The 24,269-nt window shown below is 34.9% G+C and overlaps 4 protein-coding genes across 5 annotated transcripts; 2 read left to right on the top strand and 2 right to left on the bottom strand.

Annotated features, from left to right (window-relative positions):
* The first annotated feature begins 7,753 nt into the window (after window positions 1-7,753).
* LOC140991648 (alpha carbonic anhydrase 1, chloroplastic-like) lies at window positions 7,754-9,990 on the top strand. Its single transcript, XM_073461734.1, has 6 exons — window positions 7,754-8,023; window positions 8,585-8,805; window positions 8,923-9,029; window positions 9,191-9,293; window positions 9,391-9,558; window positions 9,814-9,990. The coding sequence occupies exons 1-6, from the start codon at window positions 7,948-7,950 to the stop codon at window positions 9,937-9,939; spliced, it is 801 nt and encodes a 266-aa protein (XP_073317835.1). The 5' UTR covers window positions 7,754-7,947; the 3' UTR covers window positions 9,940-9,990.
* Window positions 9,991-11,302: 1,312 nt separating this feature from the next.
* On the bottom strand, window positions 11,303-12,109 carry LOC140991304 (uncharacterized). The gene has a single exon (XM_073461220.1). It carries the CDS (start codon window positions 12,107-12,109, stop codon window positions 11,303-11,305), a length of 807 nt encoding a protein of 268 aa, XP_073317321.1.
* Window positions 12,110-14,182: 2,073 nt separating this feature from the next.
* On the top strand, window positions 14,183-15,572 carry LOC140956286 (uncharacterized). Its single transcript, XM_073413000.1, has one exon. It carries the CDS (start codon window positions 14,318-14,320, stop codon window positions 15,503-15,505), a length of 1,188 nt encoding a protein of 395 aa, XP_073269101.1. The 5' UTR covers window positions 14,183-14,317; the 3' UTR covers window positions 15,506-15,572.
* A 485-nt stretch (window positions 15,573-16,057) lies between these two features.
* Window positions 16,058-22,649, bottom strand: LOC140991381 (heterogeneous nuclear ribonucleoprotein Q-like). 2 transcript variants are annotated; one of them, XM_073461305.1, is made up of 9 exons: window positions 22,491-22,649; window positions 20,258-20,677; window positions 20,066-20,182; window positions 19,738-19,878; window positions 19,437-19,607; window positions 18,188-18,395; window positions 17,894-18,069; window positions 16,861-16,943; window positions 16,058-16,373 (listed from the first exon to the last, which is right to left on the bottom strand). In XM_073461305.1, exons 2-9 carry the CDS (start codon window positions 20,639-20,641, stop codon window positions 16,214-16,216), a joined length of 1,440 nt encoding a protein of 479 aa, XP_073317406.1. In that variant the 5' UTR covers window positions 20,642-20,677; window positions 22,491-22,649; the 3' UTR covers window positions 16,058-16,213. The 2 variants fall into 2 exon arrangements, with proteins under 2 accessions (XP_073317406.1, XP_073317407.1); XM_073461306.1 differs by having other exon boundaries at window positions 20,258-20,735; window positions 22,491-22,636.
* Window positions 22,650-24,269: the final 1,620 nt, after the last annotated feature.

A 24,269-nucleotide genomic window follows, 5' to 3' on the forward strand; every position in this document is an offset into this window, starting at 1 on the left:
AATAGTGACTCGTGGGAGCATGAAATTCATGTATGCTTTGATATTACCGTCTTATATATTACTTTGATTTTATCACCAGAATATTAACGTAAAATCGAAAAATGATGATACCAGAAAATTATTGATGTAATGTCATCGATAAAAAAAACGATCAGTTGGTGTAATAAGATCGAAAATAGACTAATAATACAAAATAATAATAAAAAATAACCATAACCCCTCATTTGACTAAAATCCAATCGATGTGGGAGTCGTTTTCAGGTCCATCCCACGAAAACTTTTGCCCGACGGGATTTGGGACCTGTCTAGGTTAGTGGCTAATCTCATAATGAATTACATTATTGTTGTGAAAAAGTAAAAATTTACGGTAAAAAAATAAAAATCTCAAACTCTCAAAATTATCACACTACACACTTTATAATATTTTTCTCTCAACTCAATTGTGATTTTCTTCACAAATGAGAGATCTATTTATAGAAAATTTTTACAAATAATCCAAAAATAAAATACATCATTACCTACATCATCACACACTAATTTTCAATATTCAACACCTAATTTTACCTAATTTTCAACATTCAACATTCACATTTTCAACACAAATATTTAACACATTTTTAAATAATATTTCAACACTCCCCCTTGTGATGATGATCATAATGATTGTATACATTACGTGTTTTTATACTGCCTCGTTAAAAACCTTACTAGGAAAAACCCATTGGGATAAAAACCATAGTAAGGGAAAAAGAGTGCAGTCACGTAAACTCCCCCTCATGTTGACACGAACAATTCTTCACAAATTTCGTAGATTGCGCATCCCAATATTATATATGTGCTTTCTGAATATTGTCGTAGGAAGTGCCTTTGTGAAGAGATCTGATGAGTTTTCACTTGATTGAATGTGACGAACATCAATACATTTATTCTTCTCAAGCTCCTTGGTGAATGCGAAGAACTTAGGAGGAATATGTTTAGTTCTGTCGCTTTTTATGTATCCTTCTTTCATTTGAGCAACACATGCAGCATTATCTTCATATAGTATCACAGGCTTCTCGTCGAATGATAATCCGCATGAGATTTGGATATGTTGAGTCATTGATTTTAACCACACACATTCACGGCTTGCTTCATGTAGTGCAATAATCTCGGCATGATTTGATGAAGTTGTTACAAGTGTTTGTTTCTGTGAACGCCAAGAAATTGCAGTGCCTCCACGAGTAAATACATATCCAGTTTGAGAACGTGCTTTGTGTGGATCAGATAAGTATCCAGCATCGGCATAACCAATTATACTTGGATTAGCATCTTTTGAATACAAAAGTCCCAAGTCTGTCGTTCCTCGTAGATAACGGAATATATGTTTAATTCCGTTCCAATGTCTCTTTGTTGGATATGTGCTAAATCTTGCCAATAAATTTACGGCAAAAGATATATCAGGCCTTGTACAATTTGTAAGATACATAAGGGCACCGATAGCACTTAGATATGGTACTTCTGGACCAAGAATATCTTCATCATCTTCACATGGACGGAATGGATCCTTTTCTATGTTTAATGATCTAACAACCATTGGAGTACTTAAAGGATTTGATTTGTCCATATTAAAACGTTTAAGGATCTTTTCTGTATAATTTGTCTGGTGAACAAATATTCCACATTCTTTTTGTTCAATTTGTAAACCCAGACAATACTTGGTTTTTCCAAGATCCTTCATTTCAAATTCTTCTTTCAAGTATGACACAACTTCTTGAATTTCCTTATTTGTTCCAATGATGTTTAAATCATCAACATATACAGCAATAATTACGCATCCGGATGTTGTTTTCTTAATGAAAACACAAGGGCATATTGAATTATTTACATATCCCTTTTTCATCAAGTGATCACTTAGCCTATTATACCACATTCTGCCGGATTGCTTCAACCCATATAATGATCTTAGTAATTTCACAGAATAACATTCTCTGGGTTTTGAACTTTGTGCTTCAGGCATCTTAAATCCTTCAGGGATTTTCATATATATATTACTATCAAGTGATCCATATAAGTAGGCTGTAACAACATCCATAAGACGCATTTCTAAATTTTCAGATACTGCCAAGCTAATCAAATACCGAAACGTAATTGCATCCATCACAGGAGAATACGTTTCTTCATAATCAATTCCAGGCCTTTGAGAAAAACCTTGTGCAACAAGTCGAGCTTTATATCTTACTATTTCATTTTTCTCATTTCGCTTTCGAATAAAAACCCATTTGTATCCAACAGGTTTTACACCTTCAGGTGTAAGGACTATAGGTCCAAAAACATTACGTTTATTTAGCGAATCCAATTCAACCTGGATGGCATCTTTCCATTTTATCCAATCCTGCCGATTTTTACATTCACCAAAAGATTTTGGTTCATGATCTTCATTATCATTTATGATGTCGATTGCCACATTATAAGAAAATATATCATCAATTTCTTCTATATCTTTTCGGTTCCATATTTTTCCAGTATTAATATAATTGATAGAGATTTCATGATTCTCGTCAGTTTGTGGTTCTGACAAAACATTTTCATCATCATGTGTTTCTTCAGGAACATCATTCTCTATTTTGTGATCATTATGTGTTTCTTCAGGAACATCATTCTCTATTTTGTGATCATTGTGTTTCTCTATGAATTTTCTTTTTCGAGGATTTTTATCCTTGGAACCAACTGGCCTTCCACGCTTCAGGCGTTTAATGACATCATGACTATCTTCAATTTGTTTCTTCGGAATTTCAATTCGAGCAGGGGCATTTGCAGCATGTATATATGATTTAGTTACCCCTTTTGTGTCTGCAAATGCATCTGGTATTTGATTTGCTATTCTTTGCAAGTGCACAATTTGCTGTACATCTTTTTCACATTGTTTTGTTCTTGGATCCAGATGTAACAATGATGATACATACCATGTAATTTCTTTTTCGGTATGTTTCTGTTCTCCCCCTAACATTGGGAAGATTTCCTCATTAAAATGACAATCAGCAAAACGTGCTGTGAACACGTCGCCTGTCTGTGGTTCAAGATATCGAATGATCGATGGACTATCATAACCAATATAAATTCCAATCTTTCTTTGAGGTCCCATTTTCTTTCGTTGAGGTGGTGCAATAGGCACATACACCATACATCCAAAAATTCTCAGATGAGAAATGTCTGGTTCTTTACCAAATGCAAGCTGCAATGGGGAGTATTTATGATATGCACTTGGTCTGATGCGAATTAATGAAGCAGCATGTAAAATTGCATGTCCCCATATAGAAATAGGGAGCTTTGTTTTCATAATCATTGGTCTAGCAATCATTTGCAGACGTTTAATCAATGATTCAGCCAATCCATTTTGAGTATGTACATGAGCAACAGGATGCTCAACAATGATTCCCATAGACATACAATAATCATTGAAAGTCTGGGAAGTAAATTCACCAGCATTATCAAGTCTAATTTTCTTGATTGTATAATCGGGAAATTGATTCCTCAATTTTATTATTTGAGCAAGTAATCTTGCAAATGCAACATTTCGAGTTGACAATAAACATACATGTGACCATCTGCTGGAGGCATCAATCAATACCATAAAGTATCTGAATGGTCCACATGGTGGATGGATTGGTCCACAAATATCACCCTGAATACGTTCAAGAAACATTGGTGATTCAGTTTGGATTTTGGCTGGTGATGGTCTTATAATAAGTTTTCCAAGAGAACATGCTTTACATTGAAACTTATTATTCTGAAAGATCTTCTGGTCTTTCAATGGATGACCATGTGTATTTTCTATAATTCTTCGCATCATTGTTGAACCAGGATGTCCTAATCGATCATGCCAATTGGTTAATATTGAAGAATTATCAATTACCATGTTTGATTCAATGGGACGTATATGTGTATAATGCAATCCAGTAGGGAGCATTGGTAGTTTTTCAATCACATATTTCTTTCCTGATTTATATGTGGTAAGACACATATATTTCTCATTCCCTTCATTCATTGTTTGAGTATCATACCCATGGGAATATATATCATTAAAACTCAACAAATTTCTTTTCGATTGTGGTGAATATAAAGCATCATTGATCAAAAATTTTGTACCATTAGGTAACAAAAATTGTGCTTTACCACATCCTTTAATCAAGTCTACAGGACCTGATATTGTATTCACCGTTGTTTTTGTTGGTTTTAGTTCCAAGAAATATCTTTTATCTCGGAGGATAGTGTGCGTTGTACCACTATCGGGTATGCAAACTTCAGCTTTGCTCATAGCATTTTCCATATTTGAACTTCAAAAAATATGCAATGAAAAAAAATTAATGACAATACATATTTAAATATAACACATATCATAATTGTACAATAAAACATTATCATATAAATACATGAAAAATAAATTATTGTACATTTATATTCTACCACTATATTGTTCATTTTCAGAGAAATCATTGAGAAAATCTGCAGCATCAATATTGTTCATTTCTATCCCACCAACATATTGATCATTTCCAGAGAAATCATTCATAAAATCAGCAGCATCAAAATGAGTTGAATCACTCAAACGGTCACTTCGCTCAGTGAAGTTGGTCTCCTTTTCTTTCCCCTTTATCGATTCTTTATAAAGTTTGCAAAGATGCTCAGGGGCTCGACAAATACGAGACCAATGTCCTGGAGTACCGCATCTGAAACAAGAACTTTCAAATCTTTTCGAGTGATTTTCATTAATACTCATGTTTTCTTGATGCCTTTTCTGTGGATGGTTTGGGACGTTATTTTGAGATGAGTTATAGAAATAACTATCTCGATTATTTTCAAAAACACGGCCGCGTCCACGACCACTTCCTCGTCCACGACCACGACCACGACCTCGACCTCGACCTCGACCAAAACTTTGTCTTTGAATTTGATTTTGGTTTCTAGGTTTAAATTCATTTTTACTTACAGCATTTACTTCTGGAAATGCTGTTGATCCAGTGGGTCGGGACTGATGATTTCTCATTAATAGCTCGTTGTTCTTTTCCGTCACAAGAAGACAGGCGATGAGTTCAGAATATCTCGCAAATCCACGCACTCTATATTGTTGCTGTAGTGTTATATTTGATGCGTGAAACGTGGAAAATGTTTTTTCAAGCATTTCCGATTCTGTAACCTCATGTCCACAAAATTTTAACTGCGAGATTATTCTATACATCGCTGAATTGTAATCACTGACTTTTTTAAAGTCTTGGAATCTTAACATATTCCATTCATCACGGGCGGTCGGAAGTATAACTTCCCTTATATGTTCAAATCTCTCTTTTAATCCTTTCCACAGAGCCATGGGATCTTTTTCGATGAGATATTCACATTTTAAACCTTCATCAAGGTGTCGTCGTAAAAATATTATAGCTTTTGCTTTTTCTTGTGATGAAGATATACCATTTTCTTTAATGGTCTCGCTTAGACCCAATGACTCAAGATGCATTTCTACATCAAGAGTCCATGGCATATAGTTTTTCCCAGTAATATCAAGAGCGATGAATTCGAGCTTTGCCAAGTTTGCCATGGTGGTACTAAAAATTACGATGCATTTTATTAGTTAATGAATATTGCAATACAAAGTAATGGATAAACAACAAGTACAAGTATTCGTAAAAATAAAGAAAACACACGAGGAGGATATTCTCCGATAAATACAAGACTGGTGAGTATGATAACCAAAATAATTAAAAATAACCTCGTGAAAGCCATCTTCTTTTTTTCTTCGAAAATTTGATGAAGAATAATTTTTAGAGAAGAAGAGAAAGTTGGAGTGATTGAATGTATTTGTGAGATTGTATTTATAGAGCAAAAACTAGCCGTTTTGTTACCGTTTATTACCGTTGGTGTATAAGAAAATAAATGTATGTATTTGTATAATTTTATGGTAATAATATGGTGTATATAATATTAGTCATATTTAAATAATTATGTATATCATATCACATTATTATAATTAGGTGTCATAAGTTATTTTGTTTAAAAAACCTTATAGGCTTTTATACTTGTCGTATCCCTTACCGGGAGTGTGGGATGTCGTCTTAACATCCTCCCAGGATTTATAACAAGTTTTTGAAAAAATTATTTTTATTATTTCTAACAATAACATTATATTATATATTACATATATAAACAATAAATAAATAACAGTAAAATAAATATTATTACTTTTGTTACCTTTTTCTTCTGTTCGGAGCTTGGAAAAATATGGAGGACTTTTAGAGCTTCGTGCTGATAACGTGTTGTGAAAAAGTAAAAATTTACGGTAAAAAAGTAAAAATCTCAAACTCTCAAAATTATCACACTACACACTTTATAATATTTTTCTCTCAACTCAATTGTGATTTTCTTCACAAATGAGAGATCTATTTATAGAAAATTTTTACAAATAATCTAAAAATAAAATACATCATTACCTACATCATCACACACTAATTTTCAATATTCAACACCTAATTTTCAACATTCAACATTCACATTTTCAACACAAATATTTAACACATTTTTAAATAATATTTCAACAATTATATTCTATTATCGTTAATTAAACGTCTCTTTTTCCTCTAATTTTCGTATTTGGCGATTTCGGGTTTTGTTAATTGCTGCATTTAGATAATGAATAATCAAATGTAACTACCATATCACTAAAATATTGTAATTATTTAAATAATATAGATAACTTATTATTAAAATATAAATACTCGAATATACGAATAAAAACAAATAGATAAAGTTGAGATTTGGTTAGCAGAGTACCCCCATCAATGAAAAGTATTCAACTACATATACTTGTGGACAAAATTCGCGTGCTCAACCATGACTATCAGCAAAATTGATGGTTTCTATAAATCTAAAAATTTTAATTTCAAATATATTGGTTTCTTTAAATTAAAATTTCTAGCCTTTTTTTATTCATACAAGACCCAAATTTCATAATAATTGTAATATAAATATTTAATTAAAAAAACTAACTACTAATTATATATGGTTGTATTAACTTGTTGGAATATTCAATGAAATGGGACATGGAGTTGTCAACATTAGTTTAGTTCTAAGTTTGAACTACGGGATTGAGCCCTTAGGGGCACCAGAAGTTTTGAAAAGGGAAAGACGCTGATAGGTTGTTTCCCAGTGAAACACGCGTGCGGGGCTTGCCCGACGCGGTGCAATGAGGTGAGGCCGAGAGTATTAATCTTTTTGAACAAAATTTATTTGGAAAATAATTTTTGTTTTCGAAATAAAGATTGCACCCATTCGTAAACTTTGTGTCCCTTAACTCATCACCTGCGTCCGGACCAAACAGTGCGTCCTTTAGCTTTCATAGCAGGCTATGCCTGGATCAGGCTGCGTTTGGATCAAACAGTGCGTCCCTTGGCTTATCCCTCCATCTGCATTGCTCATACTTTTCGCATTTTTGTTGCATTTTCCCTTCTCGCTCGTTGTATACTTGAAAGTTATGCATATTTTTGTTCGTTGTTATCTAGAGTTTGTGGTGCTGCATTCTATCGATTCGAAGTTGTTGTTTCTCAGAGAAGATTGCCGTCAATGTAGAGCACTGTTATACGGGCAATTTCGTCTTGCGGATAAAAGATTCATCATTGTCTCGACTTACTGCTTTATGTTGCTGTACATTGTTCAAGTAACGAAGATCCAAACTAATCACACTTGCTAGTCGTAATATTATATTTTTTAATCCTCAACTTGCTGGTTGTAATATTGTTTTCAATTATAATAATACTCGAGTCAAAAGTTGGAAGAAATAAGGACGGGAAAGTAATCAATATCTTATATCACTCGCATCAAACGGCTTCTTCTACACGAGAGTTCAATGGAGTAGGAAGCAATTGCTTGGGTTAAGTTGTACATATATCATTGCTCTGCCTGTGGGGAGGAAGAAGAAGTTAAATGGCGGCTCGTGTAGCTTTGTTCAGCCTTACACTCACTCTGCTCATTGTCAACTCATTTGCTACTTACACACTGCGTACACTTTCCATCTCTCTCTCTCTCGATCTTCCCCACCCCTAAATTAGCAGCTAGCAAGTGGCACACTCGGCCTCCGTTTCGATGGAATTTTCGAGCTATTATACTAGTCGTGTTAGAGTTAATCCGCAACCAATAAGATAAATACTTAAAATCAAATTATAGTTTTTGTCACGAGGGTTGTGTCAGCTTAAAGTTTGACAAGCACTCATGTTTTGATAGTGTTTGAGTCGAATTCAAGATATTCTAGTTGACTGGAAGCACAGAATATTCTTGAGTTCAAGTCATATTTATTTCTTAGTAATTAAATGACAAATATATAGTGAATTATATACTGGTTGGTTTGACAAAGGGTTAGCAGAGCTCGAGCCATTTCCATTGGCAATTTATTCCTCAAGATTGAATCCAAATTTTAGTTGTTTGCTAATTTGAGTCGAGATAAAGTATCATAGTACTCGAGCTCGACACTACTTCACTAGCAGAATGGGTTCAAGATATATATGATCTGTATGTATATACATAATATACCTATCATCTTCATTTCTTTCTAACTATATATCAGAGGCTGCTGACCAGCCACTTCAGTTCACATACTCTGGAGCCACAGGCCCCGAGAAATGGGGAAGCCTTAATCCGAAATTCTCCTTATGTGCAACTGGGGAATCCCAATCACCAATCAATATTGTAGAAGACCAAGCAGTTGTGAACAAGAACTTGAAGCCATTGCTCAGAGCATACCATCCTGTAAATGGTACTCTGACTGATGTTAGATTCACTGTTGTGGTTAGTACGTAGCTTAATTCTACAAGTATTGCCTTTTCACACATGTATGTATAGATTCATCTAGTTCAGCATTCGTTATTTGAATGGGGAAATTCAGAACTAATATTGTTGATGCAGGTAGAGTACCCAGAGGATTCGGGGTGGATGATTGTAGATGGCAAGAAGTATGCCTTGAAACAGATGCATTGGCATTCTCCTTCTGAGCATAGAATTAATGGAAAGCGGTATTAAACCTCTTCATCAATTCTAGTGTTATTTTCGTTTGCTTTCATTCTTGCCTCCATAATTTATGTTTTACGTGGGTAATATATATCTCATTCGAACGCGTTTAAATCTAGTTTTTTTTTTTAAAATCTTGTGGACTCATTATAAATACGAAATACAGATTTGCGGCTGAGCTTCATATGGTGCACGTTTCCGAAGATGGAAGAGTTGCAGTGCTCGGATACCTTTTCAAATATGGACATCCCGATCCCATTCTTGGGCAGGTGAAAATATTATGTACACATGTATATATATACACATAACCCCTCGATTTTGGAGGTATATAAATGATCGTCTGAAGTTATTTAACTTTGCATGCAGATACATAAGAAATTGAACGAACTGGCATACGAAGAATCAGCACAGCTTAAGCTGGTCCCGTTTCACCCGGCTGTGTTGAAGGAAAATCCTCGCAAGTATTACAAATACATTGGCTCCTTCAGTGCTCCTCCTTGCACGGAAAATGTAATCTATATCATCGTTGGAAAGGTGAGAGGATTCACCATCACTCTTATTCCTCAAATTTCATACCTTTTTTATGTATAAATAAATTTGTATATTTTATTTCATAAATCTTGATAATTCAGAAGTTATTTCCAACTTGTTCATAATAATTTTACTAAAGAAAATATATTTACCATTTTAAGATTATACAGATATTTTTTATTTTATTTTATTTTTTTAGACTAGATTATACCGATATTATTATAATCATATTAAATAACGTGTGATTATAATTTATAGGTGAGATCAATTTCGAGAGATCAAGTACAAGCACTCAAGGCACCATTGGATATACAATGCAAGAACAATGCCAGGCCTTATCAGCCTCTCAACGGAAGACACGTGGAGCTATACGATAAAAAGTAGCTTGCGATTCACGCCAATCACAACCGTCCAAATTAACCCTGTTGGGTTGAAAATGATNTTGTTGAAATTATAAGTTTCTTGTAGATTGCTATTGTACAAGTAATTTGACTTAAAATAATTGGAGCATATGATTTAAATTTCTCATCTACTCTTTGAAGTTGACATTCTAAATAATCTAAAAAAATTAGTTTTTTTTAGAAATAATAAAGTAAAAGTTATAAATTTTGAATTTGAAATGACAGGAGATAAAATAAAATATAAAAAATGTTATTATAATATAGTAAATTCATGTAGCTATTCAAAATTACACCATGTCCATGACACCATATAATTATTATAAGCTGTTCTTGTATTATATAGAGTAAAAGATATATATAACTCAAGGAGGTCTAATATCGCTTTGAGTTGTACTTTATTTTCTCTAATTAAAATATATTTTTTATTTAAAAAAAAAAGAAGAAGATGAAAATATAGCGTAGGGGAAAAATATAAATGATTCAAAATGTCTCAGTCTATTTATCGGTAGCTTCGATGCTACATGTGAGGCACTGCCTCACATGGTTTGGATGGACAAGATTCATACACATATGTGATTTTATAAAAATTAGTGGACCTCATGTATGTGTGACTAAATTTGGGCCCTTGATTCTATCATGGGAGTAGTATCCCTACATGTAGGATGAAATTATCAACCCTATTTATCTAATTTTCGGCGAGATTAAATGTCTGAATTAATGATCATATCAATTAACACTTCTAATTTAAGTCAACAAAATTTTCCTTTAAATAAATCAAATCAACTATTGAAAAAAAATCAACAAAAATAAATAAAACTGGTAAATGTCCATGTCGAACGAATTTTGTCAAACATGCACATGCATGTTTTCATATTCTAAAAATTATTATTCTATTTCGTGGAATATTAAATAGAATAAAAAAAAACAGAATTTTAGATTAATGTTGTTGGGATCATTACATAAAAATTAAACTAGGAATCCGACATTCGCTTGAATATTTCAGAATTCGAACTAATTTTACAAATGTCTGAATTAATGATCATGTCTATAATTTTTTTATTCCAAAATTTAAGACGTGTTTCCTATCCTTTTAACGTGAAACTATTGGAAAACATTGACATATAATTCAAAAGATAATAAGTTTATCATGAGAAAATATTATAGTCTTAAGAATTTATATCTGTAACATGAAAATTCAAAAGAATTTACCGTTTCTAAAAATAAAACAAAAAAAAATCTCTACATCTACATATAATAAAATTAAAACCGTAAAAACCTGCCGTGTAAGAAAACAGTTGTCAACGAACCTCGTGATGCTCCCTTCACCGTCACGCGCCACCACCGGATTAGAAACTAGGCTGTCTAGTCTCCGGCCGCCGCCCTGACGAGAACCGTTTCATACCTCCTAGACCAGGGGGCTCCGCCACTATTTCAGCACCAACTCTTTCTCCCACTTTCACACTCACACTCTTCCGTCGGGGTTCAACCGCCGCCACTGGCTCTTCCTCCACAGCTTTCATTACCTTCCTGATCCCGGAATGCTCTGGTTTCCTAATAACCTTTCTGAAACTTAACAGGCTCATTATTCTCGCATAGAACCCGGTTTTCTCCTTTTCCACCGGTTTTTCTCCCTTTCTCAACGAATCCAACCTCTGCCGGCGGCGCTTAGATCTCACTCTCCCCATGCAAGAAACCTTCGGAGAACCCGGTTCTTCTACTGACACCGAGGACTTCCCCGATGACGCGAACCGTTTCGGAAACAGCCTTATATTGACTGGTTTACACGTCCTCCTTTTGGTATCAACAAAAGCGGCGTCCTGAGCCTTGGGCAATCGGAGAATCGACGCTTTAGACATGAACTTCGCAGATAATTTCTGAGAAGTTGAGTTAAAGCTTGGGTTCGGATTTGAGTTTTTCGCGTAGCCTTCGGTGGATTCTTTCGACTCGTAAAACGCATTGCGATCGAACCAATCGTATTCCGCGTCCTTCGACAGCCAAAATGATCCCGATGGAAAGTCCGGCATCACATCGGCGGCGTAATCTTCAGCTTCGTCGTCCCCGGCGGTGTCTGCCAGTGTTTCGCAGGAGATTTTGCGATCGTTGCCTCCTCCTGTCCAGGCAGTAACGAAGGTTTCGATATCGAGTTGAGGCATTAATGGAAGGATGTAGTTGTTTTCACTTCCCTGTACGCTGTAATGGTGGGATTTGAATGGAACGAGGGGCTGAAATAATAGGTTCATTTAAATTCTACTAGTAAAAGTTAATTATATAAATTATATTATTTAATTTCCAGTTTACACTGTAATATTAGTTAAATTAAATATATATATATATATATTATAGAATTTTTTTTTTTATAAAAAGATATAGTGTTCTTATATATTAGGTAGCATTTGGTAGCAGTTAAAATTAAATTTCAACAACTTTGAGTGCTATTTTATTTATTTTTCCTCCCTTTTTACGCACCCTTTTTCTTTAAAAAATGGTTAAAACTTTACATGATTATACATTAAAAATCAACTGTTTTTTATATAAAAAAAAATTGACTTATTAAAATTTTACTAATTTCATTTTATAAATTTCGTGATAGAATTAAAATCTGTTATTAATCAAAACAAAACAAAAATAATTATTACATAAATATTAAATCGTACGGATTTCCTCGTAATAATTTTATCGATATGTCTGTCATACGTTTGTTAATTTTTTTATTAAAATAATTGATATGTTGCATCTTATCGGACCAATGCATGTGATATAGAGTAAGAGGGTGGTTGTCCGAATTAAATCAAGCCGTATACTTTTGGTTAACCAAATAAATTTTGAATACAGGCATGCGATTAATTATCGGGCTACTCCTGAAACAATAATTAACATTGATTTGTGAAGATTTTTTAATATAAAGTTAAGTTAAGTTCAAATTAAAGTAATTTACTAAAGTTTTTTTTGTTAATGAGATTAATGTGATAGGACGTGGGCTTTTAATGTAAATACTAAAATGTAATTTCTATTTTTATTATGAGTTAAATAGAAATATCATACGATAATTAACAAAATTAATAATATGAAGGTTATCTAGATCTCGGGTATCACGTTACACTATCTCTAAATCTTATTATTAGAAATAGATTGAGGGAGAAACTAAATGGCTCTCAAGGAAGGATGCGTGGACATAAAAAAAAAATCAACTACTCATTCTAAAAGTTTAAATATTATAGTTCCAAGTACGATTTCTCTACAATTTATTGTTTAATTTATTATGATATAACATAGTGGATTCTGGATTTAAATATGGTAACATTATTTATTAATCATTCCTTTTAAAAATACATAGTATGTATTGTCAAAAAAATACATAGTATGTAGTGAAATTTTATTTTTTAAAAAATAATAATAATAATAACATGCAAGGAGCATTGATAAGATAAAATCTCGATTAATGGAGTGTCATTGAATTTATTTATTTTAAATAAAAGAATATAAAGAAACACATGCATAAATAGTCGTGACCATTTTCGAACAAAGTTCAAACTTTAAAGTTGAATACGTGAAAAACTCAATAAATACATTTGAAGGTCTCTCTTGACTTTGTATTTTCAATTCTCTTTGGATCTTTCGTTTTTTGTTCAAATCGAATGAATTAATTAAATCCAACTATCACAAATAAATTAATCGAACTAATTTAATTTATAAAGACCCAAACTAATCGTATAAACTTGACACAAACAACTTATCAAATTATATAAATAATCAAATATACTAAAATGACCGAAATCCGAATTGAAAACTACTATTAAGAAGAAGGGAAGATTTTTTCCACCAAAAATGAATTTGTTATATTTGTGATATCTTCAGAAGAAATTTTTTTTTCCTGAAAAAAAGAAGCTAAATTTGCTTTAATAAGCCATTTTACGATAATAAGTGCTCGATTTTTTAGGTGTAAGTAATGGTTATTTCATTTTGTAATTAATATTTATCGATAAATGATATATAATTGCAAAATAAATTTAAGAATGTGCCGGTCAGAGGCAATAGCTTGTTTAAGATCTAATTTATCGAGTCGACAATATTTAGTTTTAAAAATTTTAATATAAAGATTTATTATACCTATAACATATATTATATTGCAAAATTAAATTTTTTGTAGAAATTAAAAAAAAAACATTTTTGGTAGGGGAGAAAAGACGAGGGTGCTAATAAATTTACTGACAATCATTGTCCTAAAAATTACTGACAATTCTCATTCGAATTTTCTGACCGTTGGGTCTCCATGGCAAGGCAATGTATCTTGTCCCAATTTCTTGAAAAAAGGATAAGTTTCAAAATCTGCCCGAAACCTCAATATTTCCAAAAATCATCTAATGGGTTGTGTTTCCTCGAGACAAACCAAGAAAGAAGCAGAAGAACAAAATCTTCACAGGAAAGAGGATGACACCAAACATCTAGTGTCTCTCACTTCAAGCACTTACGGTGTCTTGAATCTTGAGACTGAAAGTCAACAGCAGAAGCAAGAATCGCAGCATCAGATCATTCAAAAATGTCGGAAGGATGCGAAGACATCGCCACCTCGCGAAGAGCCTGTAGAGATTATTAATACATGGGAGCTTATGAAGGGTCTTGAAGAAGAAGTGCCGGTTTGTGTTAAAGCCATGATAAGCCCAAAATCGAGTCTTCTTTTGCGCGGTTTTTTGGATATTAATAAAATCAGTCCTCTGAAGTTTTTGAATCAAATGAGTTCTCCAAGAAAATTTAAAAGGTTTGGTGGAAAGGAGAATAAGGGGAGAGTTAATGGTGCAGGGTCATTGGAAAATAGCCCAAAAATGGCGTTCAAAGAATGCAATAAATCGATGGATAATTGTATGGTGTCATCTCCAAATGGTAATAGATTTTGTGGTTCTGGAGAGGTGATTTTGGCAAAGAGGAGTTTAGGCCAAGTTTTTTGTCCTAAAGTTGTCGCATCAGTTGAGAAAGATGTCTCTGAAGAGAAACTAGATATCAAGAAGATCACTTCAACTTCGTCGACACCGACCTCACAAATTGGAAGAAATTACTCCCAAGATTCGGATACCCTTTTTGATATGTACGACAAAAAATGCCCACCAGGCGGCGAAAATGCTGTTATATTATACACAACCACGTTGAGGGGTATTAGGAAGACGTTTGAAGATTGCAACGCCACTCGATCAATCATCGAATCATACCATGTTCGGATATTTGAACGCGACATATCTTTGCATTCACCATTTAAGGAAGAACTAAGAGCGCTAATGGGCACCAAGGAAGTTAAATTGCCATTAGTTTTTGTGAAGGGGAGAATGATAGGTGGGGTTGATGAAGTGGTCCGGTTGGATGAGGAGGGAAAATTGGACATTTTACTGCATGGGATCCCGAGGAAGACCATTCGGTGTCGGAGGTGTGCCGGGATCCGGTTTTTGATGTGTAAAGAGTGCAAAGGGAGTAGTAAGATTTTGGGTGAAGATGGGAAGAAGAGCTTGAAGTGTAAAGAATGTAATGAGAATGGACTGATTTTATGTCCATTATGTCTTTAACCTGGTGAAGTCAAGGATTCGTGACTTAAAATAATCACGAATGATTCAATATGATTGGCTTAGAACTGAGAAATTTCGAAGTGTTGAAACATTTCATTTATGCGGTATTATATCTCTTACGAATACTTCAACGATATTGACAAGACAGATAATTAGACTAAATTAGTCCAAGTGAATCAAATCAAGACCCGATACCTGAAGGATAATTTATGTCCTAATTATCAGTTTTTTGCGCATTATCTTTTAATACTATATTATTATTGGAACGTCTTCAACCTTAGAAAATTATAACACAAAAACGATGGTTTAAAAATTATTTAGAAAGCAAGTCACGATTTCATAACAAATTGCCGGGGTTTGGACTTGTGGTGAAAATTTTTTCCCCTTTTTGGTGATTGTTAACATACCTAGATGTGAAAAATAAACCAATATGAAATTTAAATATCAATTCATTCAGTATTTGACATTTTCACTCGTTAAATATTGGCCGTAAATAGCGAACGTTCTATGAAATGATCATTTAATGTGAACATGCAAAAGCCAATATCTTAATTAGGTAAAAAAAAATATATAGCAGCGAATCATAGTTTGATAACATCTAAAAGTTGCTTCATCTGATGTTATATAACAAACTACCAAGATATACAATCTCATTGTGAATTATAAAAAGGTTAAACCTTTAAGCATATTGCTCAAATAAATGCAGCATCAATATGGATTGTACCTACTGCGCCCACGCCCGTGCCCGTGCCCGCGGTCACCACCACGTCGACTGCCACTCGAGCTTCCACCTGCACTACTGCTTCTGCCGCCGCCGACGCCTCTTTGCTGTGGCGGTGGTGTGAGTGGTTGTACTCCAGGTTGTTGCCTACACAGAACAGCATAGTTTCATGAAATAACTGCACCACAAAACTAAAACATTGTTTATTAAAATGGCACATGTCAGCAATCTACTGATTATATGCCCATGCTGGGTGAACTCTCGTCCGATAAAATCTATTCATTTTCTTTTAATTCTTATTGAATAGTTCCTGTGTTTTAATTTATTGTAATGGATATGTCTTAAACTTCTTACTTATCATCACAGGACATTTATGATGCATGTGCGTAAAATGACGAAGTGACAACAACTGTAAGAGTAATATTACTGCTGTTGCAATTAAGATGTCGTTTTTGTGCGAGATAAACTATTTATACAATCTCTAGTATCTTTTGCAGCTATAAAATTATTCGAGATGATATATATTTGACAAACCACTAAATCTGTTTGTCTCTCGCATCACAAATCATATACTAGGACGCATAAAGTTTTCATCATAGCTCTATTGCGTAGCAACACTAAAAAAATCACTTACAGAACATATCCAATCCTTCCATCAGGCAAAAGCATAGGCATCATAGCCATGCCAGGGGTAGCTCCCCTTCCGTAGATTAAGGGCTGCAAAACCAGAACTCACAGCCAGTAGTTTAACATGATGATATGATGGATATAATGGATTGGTTTAAAATCAAACTATGAATTTAAGATGATATGGAAATGAATGATAGCACATTGCGAAGGTACCTTAATAAGAACGACAAAGACGTTAATGAAATCTAGGAAATTGTATCAAACTTTCAATTATAGGCTACTCAAACTGTAATATTTTCTCTATAAGCTAAAATTTCAGTCAAGGCATATCTCAACAGTGCCAGGTTTTACATAAGGTGATATGCTTAAGAAAGTGATGATACGATCTTGATACTGACGCTGGATACATGATGGCAGTGAAACCAATGGGCCTGCTTGTGCATAAACTATGGTGGCATTTGTGACCGGCACCATCATGTGTTTAGGTGTTTCTATGAGTATAAATTTGTACAGGGCATGAAGCCGATGCAGCAAATTTACAAAGATGAGACCATGTTTTTGTTTTAATATTGTAACTTTTAGCGGGTATTATAGAATTTAGGAATAACTTCCTGTCTACCCATTTGAACTTTATGCAAAAGATATAGAATCTTGAAGATTGCGACTGCATCAAACCGCATCTATTGCAACAGCGTCGAGCCCCAACATATTGCAACAAGTCCCATTCAGCCGTTCATAAACCCAAGCTCAAGAACAGGTGTCACAAATAATAGGTCATGTGTCATTGTGTCCAATTATAGAACGTACACGCAAGTTAACACATCTAGCACACATAATATCATTTGGACGAACTTTGAAAAGAAAAATATACACACTAAACCTCAAAGCACAAGGGTGGACAACACCAACAATGTGGAAATAGGGGGGAGAGATGCGGCTGCTATTTCCAGAAAGCAAGTGTACATAAATACAAGTAAAAAACAAAAATAACAAAATCAGCCCACAAAAAGGAGAGAAGAAAACATAGTACATCTTACTTGAGCAAAGTTTGCACCAGCATATCCAGCACCTACAGCGCCATAGGGGGATCCAATCAAACCATATCCAACATGAGGTGGGTAGGTTGGAAGTATAGCTGCCTTCTGTGAATTTGATACCCCAGCATTTTTCTGATCCGCCTGTGGCTTTGCCAGTGAGCATTCTATAACTTGACCTAATAAAACAAAACCAAAGAAAATATAAACAAGCACTAGCAATCTAGTACCATCACAGTTAAGAACCTTATAATCCAGAACCAAAATGCTGGAAAATACTAGGGACAAGAATATTACCATCAATCTCATATTTCTCCGTGTTCTTCAGAGCTTTCATGGCACTTGATCTTTCCACGAAATGAACAAAACCATATCTGCTTTTCTCTTGTCCTGGCTTTGCAGGAGGAAGAACTATTTTTGAAATTTTTCCATGATGTTCAAACAACTCCTTAAGCTGATCTTGTGTAACATTTTTCGGCAAGTTCTTCACATATACTGCTTTGACCTATAGAACAAAGGGCCAGTAAGTAACTTTTACTAGCACAATAACTCGAAATAAGTAGGGACAGACCTATATGGGAGTCTAGACAGGGGTGTTAATATCTAATGTATATTTAATCTTGGTTGTCTTGTATTCTTCAAGTTCCTTTGTACAGTCTGCGTAATTACTATGACATAACACGGAAATCCCTTTTTTTTAAATAAGAAACGATGACCTAACATGAAAATAAATCTGAACGTTCCTTTCATGTTCAAGAGGTTTCCCGATTTCCAGGATGAACATAATATTTAATTATTTAATGATTTGATAAATTAGTTTTCATTACGAAAAGACAAATTACGAACTTTAACAGTCAGCGAGTTCTTTCACTTCGCCAGTCTTTATTATTGTGATTGTTAGTTGGTGGAGTAATGTAATACAATTGCCGTGCTTCCTTTTCTGTATTTTGAGGAACCTTTTTAGATTGCCTTTTCTACACCTAAAAAAATAGGCTCCCTAAGAAGAAAATCCTGCCTCTGGCACAAGAAACAAAGGCGTCAACAAATCATGAATAACCGAAGTGACCGCAAGACCTATCAAATGTTTTTGTGTGATCATGAAAAGGTTGTGCAACCGTAACAATCTAATACATTCTCTAGGACAGTACATCCTTCAACTACTAATTTCACAACGTCATTAGTAAAGGCTCCATTCTCCTTAATCCAACCAGCCCCTATGGGGAAAGGAAATAACCTGTAAGTGGAGTCACCTCCGAAATCTTGCGAAATAAATAATAAATAAATAAAACAGCAAAACTAGATACTTTCTTATCTTCAACAACTACTTTTGCCACTCTTTAATAAACGCTTCATCCTCCTTAATGCAAATGCCCCCATGGGAAAGGAAGCAAAACTGGATAAATGAAGTCCGTACATTGATGATTACGATTTACATGGATTAATCAAGTAATCACGAATACCTTTGCATTTTGTACTAGTTCCCAATGATCATACATTCAACGCAATTTAACCAAAGAACAATGAAAAATAAGCCTAAAACCAAGACCTGGGAAGACGACATTTCTGCACTTCTGGGATCGGCCCAGCTCACAGTTGGAGCATTGTCATCAAGCTTAAAATCAGGATTTGACATCCTCTGTCTAGAATATTCAGCACAAGCATGATTATAATACTCAATGAATGCAAATCCACGATTCCGACTTGAATTTTGTGGATCCTACAAAAAGAAGATACATGTATTACCTGAACATTTTGGCAGTCAAATAAATAAAGGATTACCTGTCACGCGGCACCAGAAATTTAGCAGGTATAATAAAAAAGCTGTGCAGAAGGAAATAAACCCTCACCTTTAAAAGCTCAATGGAGACAGTCCCAGGCCCTACTTTTTTCACAACCTTCTTCATATCTTCCTCTCCCCAGTTTCTGGGCACATTACCAATAAACAGCTTATGTTTTGCTTGAGATGAAGAACATCTCAATTTTTTTCCCTGTAAGTTTCCACAACATAGATAAATATACAATAATACAGATTATATATGACCAGCCAACCACAAGAAACCCACATCAAAGAGAATCAACTTAGAGGTTGTGAGTTACAAATATTGAAAAACAAGTGCAAGTATAAGTGTGACTGGGTGTGGATTGTGAGTGAAAGGAAGGTAGCACTCATCTAACCTTCAATTCAGTACTATTAAGCTCCTTGATAGCCTTGGAAGCTAATTCCTTGGTCCTGAAAGTTACAAATGCATATCCCTTGTTTTCATTTGAGTCCTTTCCCTTCATTATCCTCACCTGTCAATGGTATGTACGAGGCAAGTAAAATGTCGGTCAAATTAACCACACCACATGTTAATTAAAATATTTTACCTCCGTAACTTCTCCAACAGATTCACAAAATCGCTTCAGGTCATTTTCAGAAGTATCTTGAGAAATTCCACCAATATACACCTCTGAACCATGTGGAGGAAGTGCGAGAAGGTCAGCATGCTCTTTCTCCATGTCATCGTCCCCTTCATCATTTTCCATGCCTTCGTCGTCGTCGTCCTCTTCCTCAACCTCCTCTTCCACTTCTTCCTCTTCTTCCACTTCTTCCTCCTCCACTTCCTCCTCTACTTCTTCATACTCAACCTCTTCTTCCAATGTATCCTCCATGTCATTGTCAGCACCAAGTTCAACCTGCTCTTCGGTCTCAACCGGCTTCTCATGTTCAGTAGATCTAGTAGCTCCAGCAGTGGCTCTTGTCCTTGGCATCTTAGACCTCTAACAAAATGACCTTCTATTGCAGTTCTGGGAAAATGCAAAACCCGGAAGCATTTGCAAAAGAAAGAAGAAATATGTGGATAGGCTGAAATAAAAAGAATGGCCATAAGGAGTTCCAAAGTAATGATCTTGATCAAATAGGTTACACTTGATCGAATAGGTTACACGAGGTGTAGCTCCAAGGAGCTTCTATTCGAACAACTTAATACAAGGGTCGACAAACATAGCATAAAAAGAAACAGAAACGATAGAAATTCGAATTGTCATAAAGTGGATCAAGATGTTCAACAGGTGCAAATCAATGAAGTGGTGAATTCCTTGAATTAAAGACAATGACGGATGCCGGGAATAATGGAAAAGGCTAAAGTTTAGTCTGCATAACTTTTTAGGACCAATGCATTAGCAACCAAAAGAGGAAGGAGGAGCAAGCACAAGAAAAGAGAACAGAAAATGAGGAATGAAAATATCAAGATAGATAATTAATTATGCAATTGGGCACACAACAAAGAATGAAACAAAAAAGATAACATCCCCACTAACAAAAAGATGGGTTTGTTATTAGGACGATCAGTTCTTTAAAAAGATTAGTTCCACTTCCTGGATACATTTCCAGTCTGTAACAATCCTGCAGCCAGTTAATGCACAGGAACTATGAATGACTGATGAGGCAACCTCAAACACATTTAATAAATCTACCGCCCAAAATTAGATTAGCTAGCAACCTTTTTTCTTTTTTATAAAGTTAATTTCACTGCACATACTATAAATCCACAATCAATGGATCCGGACTTCTTATGAGTAGAATAATTAAACTAGCATAGAAGCCACCAGCCCACCACCATGCTAAAAAATAAAAATATATCAAAACCTAAAAAAGACCACAGAAACCCCCTTTTGATCATAAAGGTCGCCCTTCTCTTGAAATTAAGTTCATAAGCTTTTCTTAACTTTGACTCACATTGCTTTTGATTCTTTCAATCTCAGAAATCCTTCCACTGAACCCCCAATCATACAAGTCCATGGGATGGAAATATTACGGGAAAGTATCCACTACAACATTGACAAGATGGCAAAAGACGAGACTTAAAGGAGGCTCACCAAGTCCTCGCTCAAAAATATGATAACTCATCCCTTCTCTTTCCAGCTGAAGCAACAGCATTAAAAAAACCAAAGAAAGAGAAAATTGCAGCAAATGATACCCTCGAGATTTGAGGAAAAGTACATAAACAATTTTATCTATGTATGACCTTGATGATCATGAACTTGAGTCACTTAACGAGTATTTGACTAACCATGTCCTTTCAAAAATTTCAAGATAAAATTTAAAAAAAAAAATACACTGCTCTCCACATTGAAGGCATCCTTATACATGGGCTTGTCCTCCTTTTGGCTCGACTGTTGAACAGACTATTTCAATCCACATTGCTAATCCAACAACTTAAATCCAATACTAAGCTCACACCACCACACTTGAGATTTCTAGACAAAGACCTAAAATAAATTTGAACTTTGAAAGTTTTTCTACGTTAACTAAGTACCGTAATGAACCCAACACAAACACAAACATAAATACACACATGAACTGCATAACATTCGAGGACTCCTATCAGAACATGGTTAGCATCTAATTCCAGTGTGGCAATTTCAAGTAAACCCAAACTTTGTGTAGGACATGATTAGCATCCAGTCCAATAACACAACTTATACTCAAACAAAAGAGCGCTACATTAATAAAATCGACAGAAACTAAAATGTTAAAACTAAACAGGAATGCGAAATAGGTAAGAGAATACGAACGTCAACGCAAATATGTGAACGACAGGAGAAATCATAAAATTACCGGCGCCGGATGAATATGTCTCTTAATCGCTCTCTCTCAGGCCACGGCGAGAAGTCTCTTCGGACGCACAAATCACAGCCCGCCTTTCTTAGATAAATAGAAACCCTATACTTAATGAATGGCTCAGGTTTTGAAGATTTGGGAATTTTCCCCAATGTGACGATATGACATATTTGTCCCGGGTAACAATACACAAAAAGTAAAAGCTGTTTGCCCTTGCGGTGGGTAATCTGGACAATTCCCATCCAACTCCATGGATTTGAGCCCCAAAAAGGGCAAAATGTCCGACCCATCGAACTGAAAAAATTTAGCCGAATTTTCGCTTTGGACACTTAATTACGGTATATTATTATTATATATTTTAAAAATAAATATGTATACATATATATTTAATATATCGTGTATAATGTATCTGTACAATTTTACTAGACTATTTAATAAAATTTGAACTTTTTAGTAACCGAATTTAGTTCTATTTGGTTACACTAAACTAAATATACATATGTAATCCTATTAAATGACCTAAAATCTAAAATCAACATGAATAAAATAGAACTTTCCATTTTCAATAGACCTATTAACTTCTTATTTGATAATTGTATATGACAATTAATTACGTTATGTATCAGATTCATTCGTACATACTATATATATATATTGGTGATGCCATGAAAAAGGTTCAAATCATCTTTGGACTCTGACATGAAGAGATGATCAAAGAATAACCAGTCCAGAGTTAGTCCTATGAAGCCAAAAGGAGACCAGGTGGAAATCAACCTCGGCAAAGAAAGAGTAACGTGTTTAAATAACATCGGGCATGCAGCAACCCGAGAAGCATATCAGACCACTATGGACTCATACAAGCTCGTGCTCGTATTCTTAGCCGGGCAAGACATAGTTGAATGATATTGTCTGGGTGGAAAAAGGTGTCTGGCCAAGCAGGGAAGCCCTTGGCATCCCGGGCACTTGCAGCACTTTGGAGTCTTCCCTTACCCGACAAGGTTGGGTACTCGAAGAGATTAAATCAAGTCATCGTGGAGCATGTCCACTTGTAATCGAGGGGTTTGTTTCCCTCCACGCTTCCAGGCCATCCGACTCGGCTCACCTTATTCAGTCACCAGTAGGAACTGTCCAGATCGGTTCTTTTCCTACTCAGACCGACCATGAGGAGATGGGAGCGGGACCCATAGGTGTGAGTCATCATACCTCGTAATCATTAACATGACAAATCAGTGCTCGTGACAAGACTAGGTACATTGTGGGTCATCATGTCTACTGTCAAAGTGCAAAGCATGTGTAGAAGGTGTCTAATCAAGAACAATGTTCAGGCACTATAATCGAAGTCATCTTATCCCCTATAAATATAAAGGTTTGCTCATTCATTTGGAACATGAGATATTGCATTTTACTGTATTCAATAAATTCTATTTTTACTTAGTGTGTCATGTACTGACTTGCGCGTTAGAATGACCACGTTGGAAACCTTTTCGCGCTCACTGACATTTTCTTATTGAGTGTGTGCAGATCATCTGACCTGAGCTCATCATTCTCGGTCAAGAGTACTCACAATACAGGCTAGGTCAAGCTCATCCTACCCAATCCAGAGTACTCACAGACCAGTTCGGGTCACATGAGTTCATCCTACAGTTCAAAATATTCACAGTACATGTCAATTCACATGAGTTAATCCTATCTAATCAAGAGTACTCGCAATACAGACCATACCACTCAAGCTCATCCCATCAGGTCAAAAATCTTCGTAAAGAAAGTTTGCATCTG

This window comes from Primulina huaijiensis, chromosome 13 (assembly GCF_012295235.1).
Source record: "Primulina huaijiensis isolate GDHJ02 chromosome 13, ASM1229523v2, whole genome shotgun sequence".
Classification (NCBI taxonomy): Eukaryota; Viridiplantae; Streptophyta; class Magnoliopsida; order Lamiales; family Gesneriaceae; genus Primulina; species Primulina huaijiensis.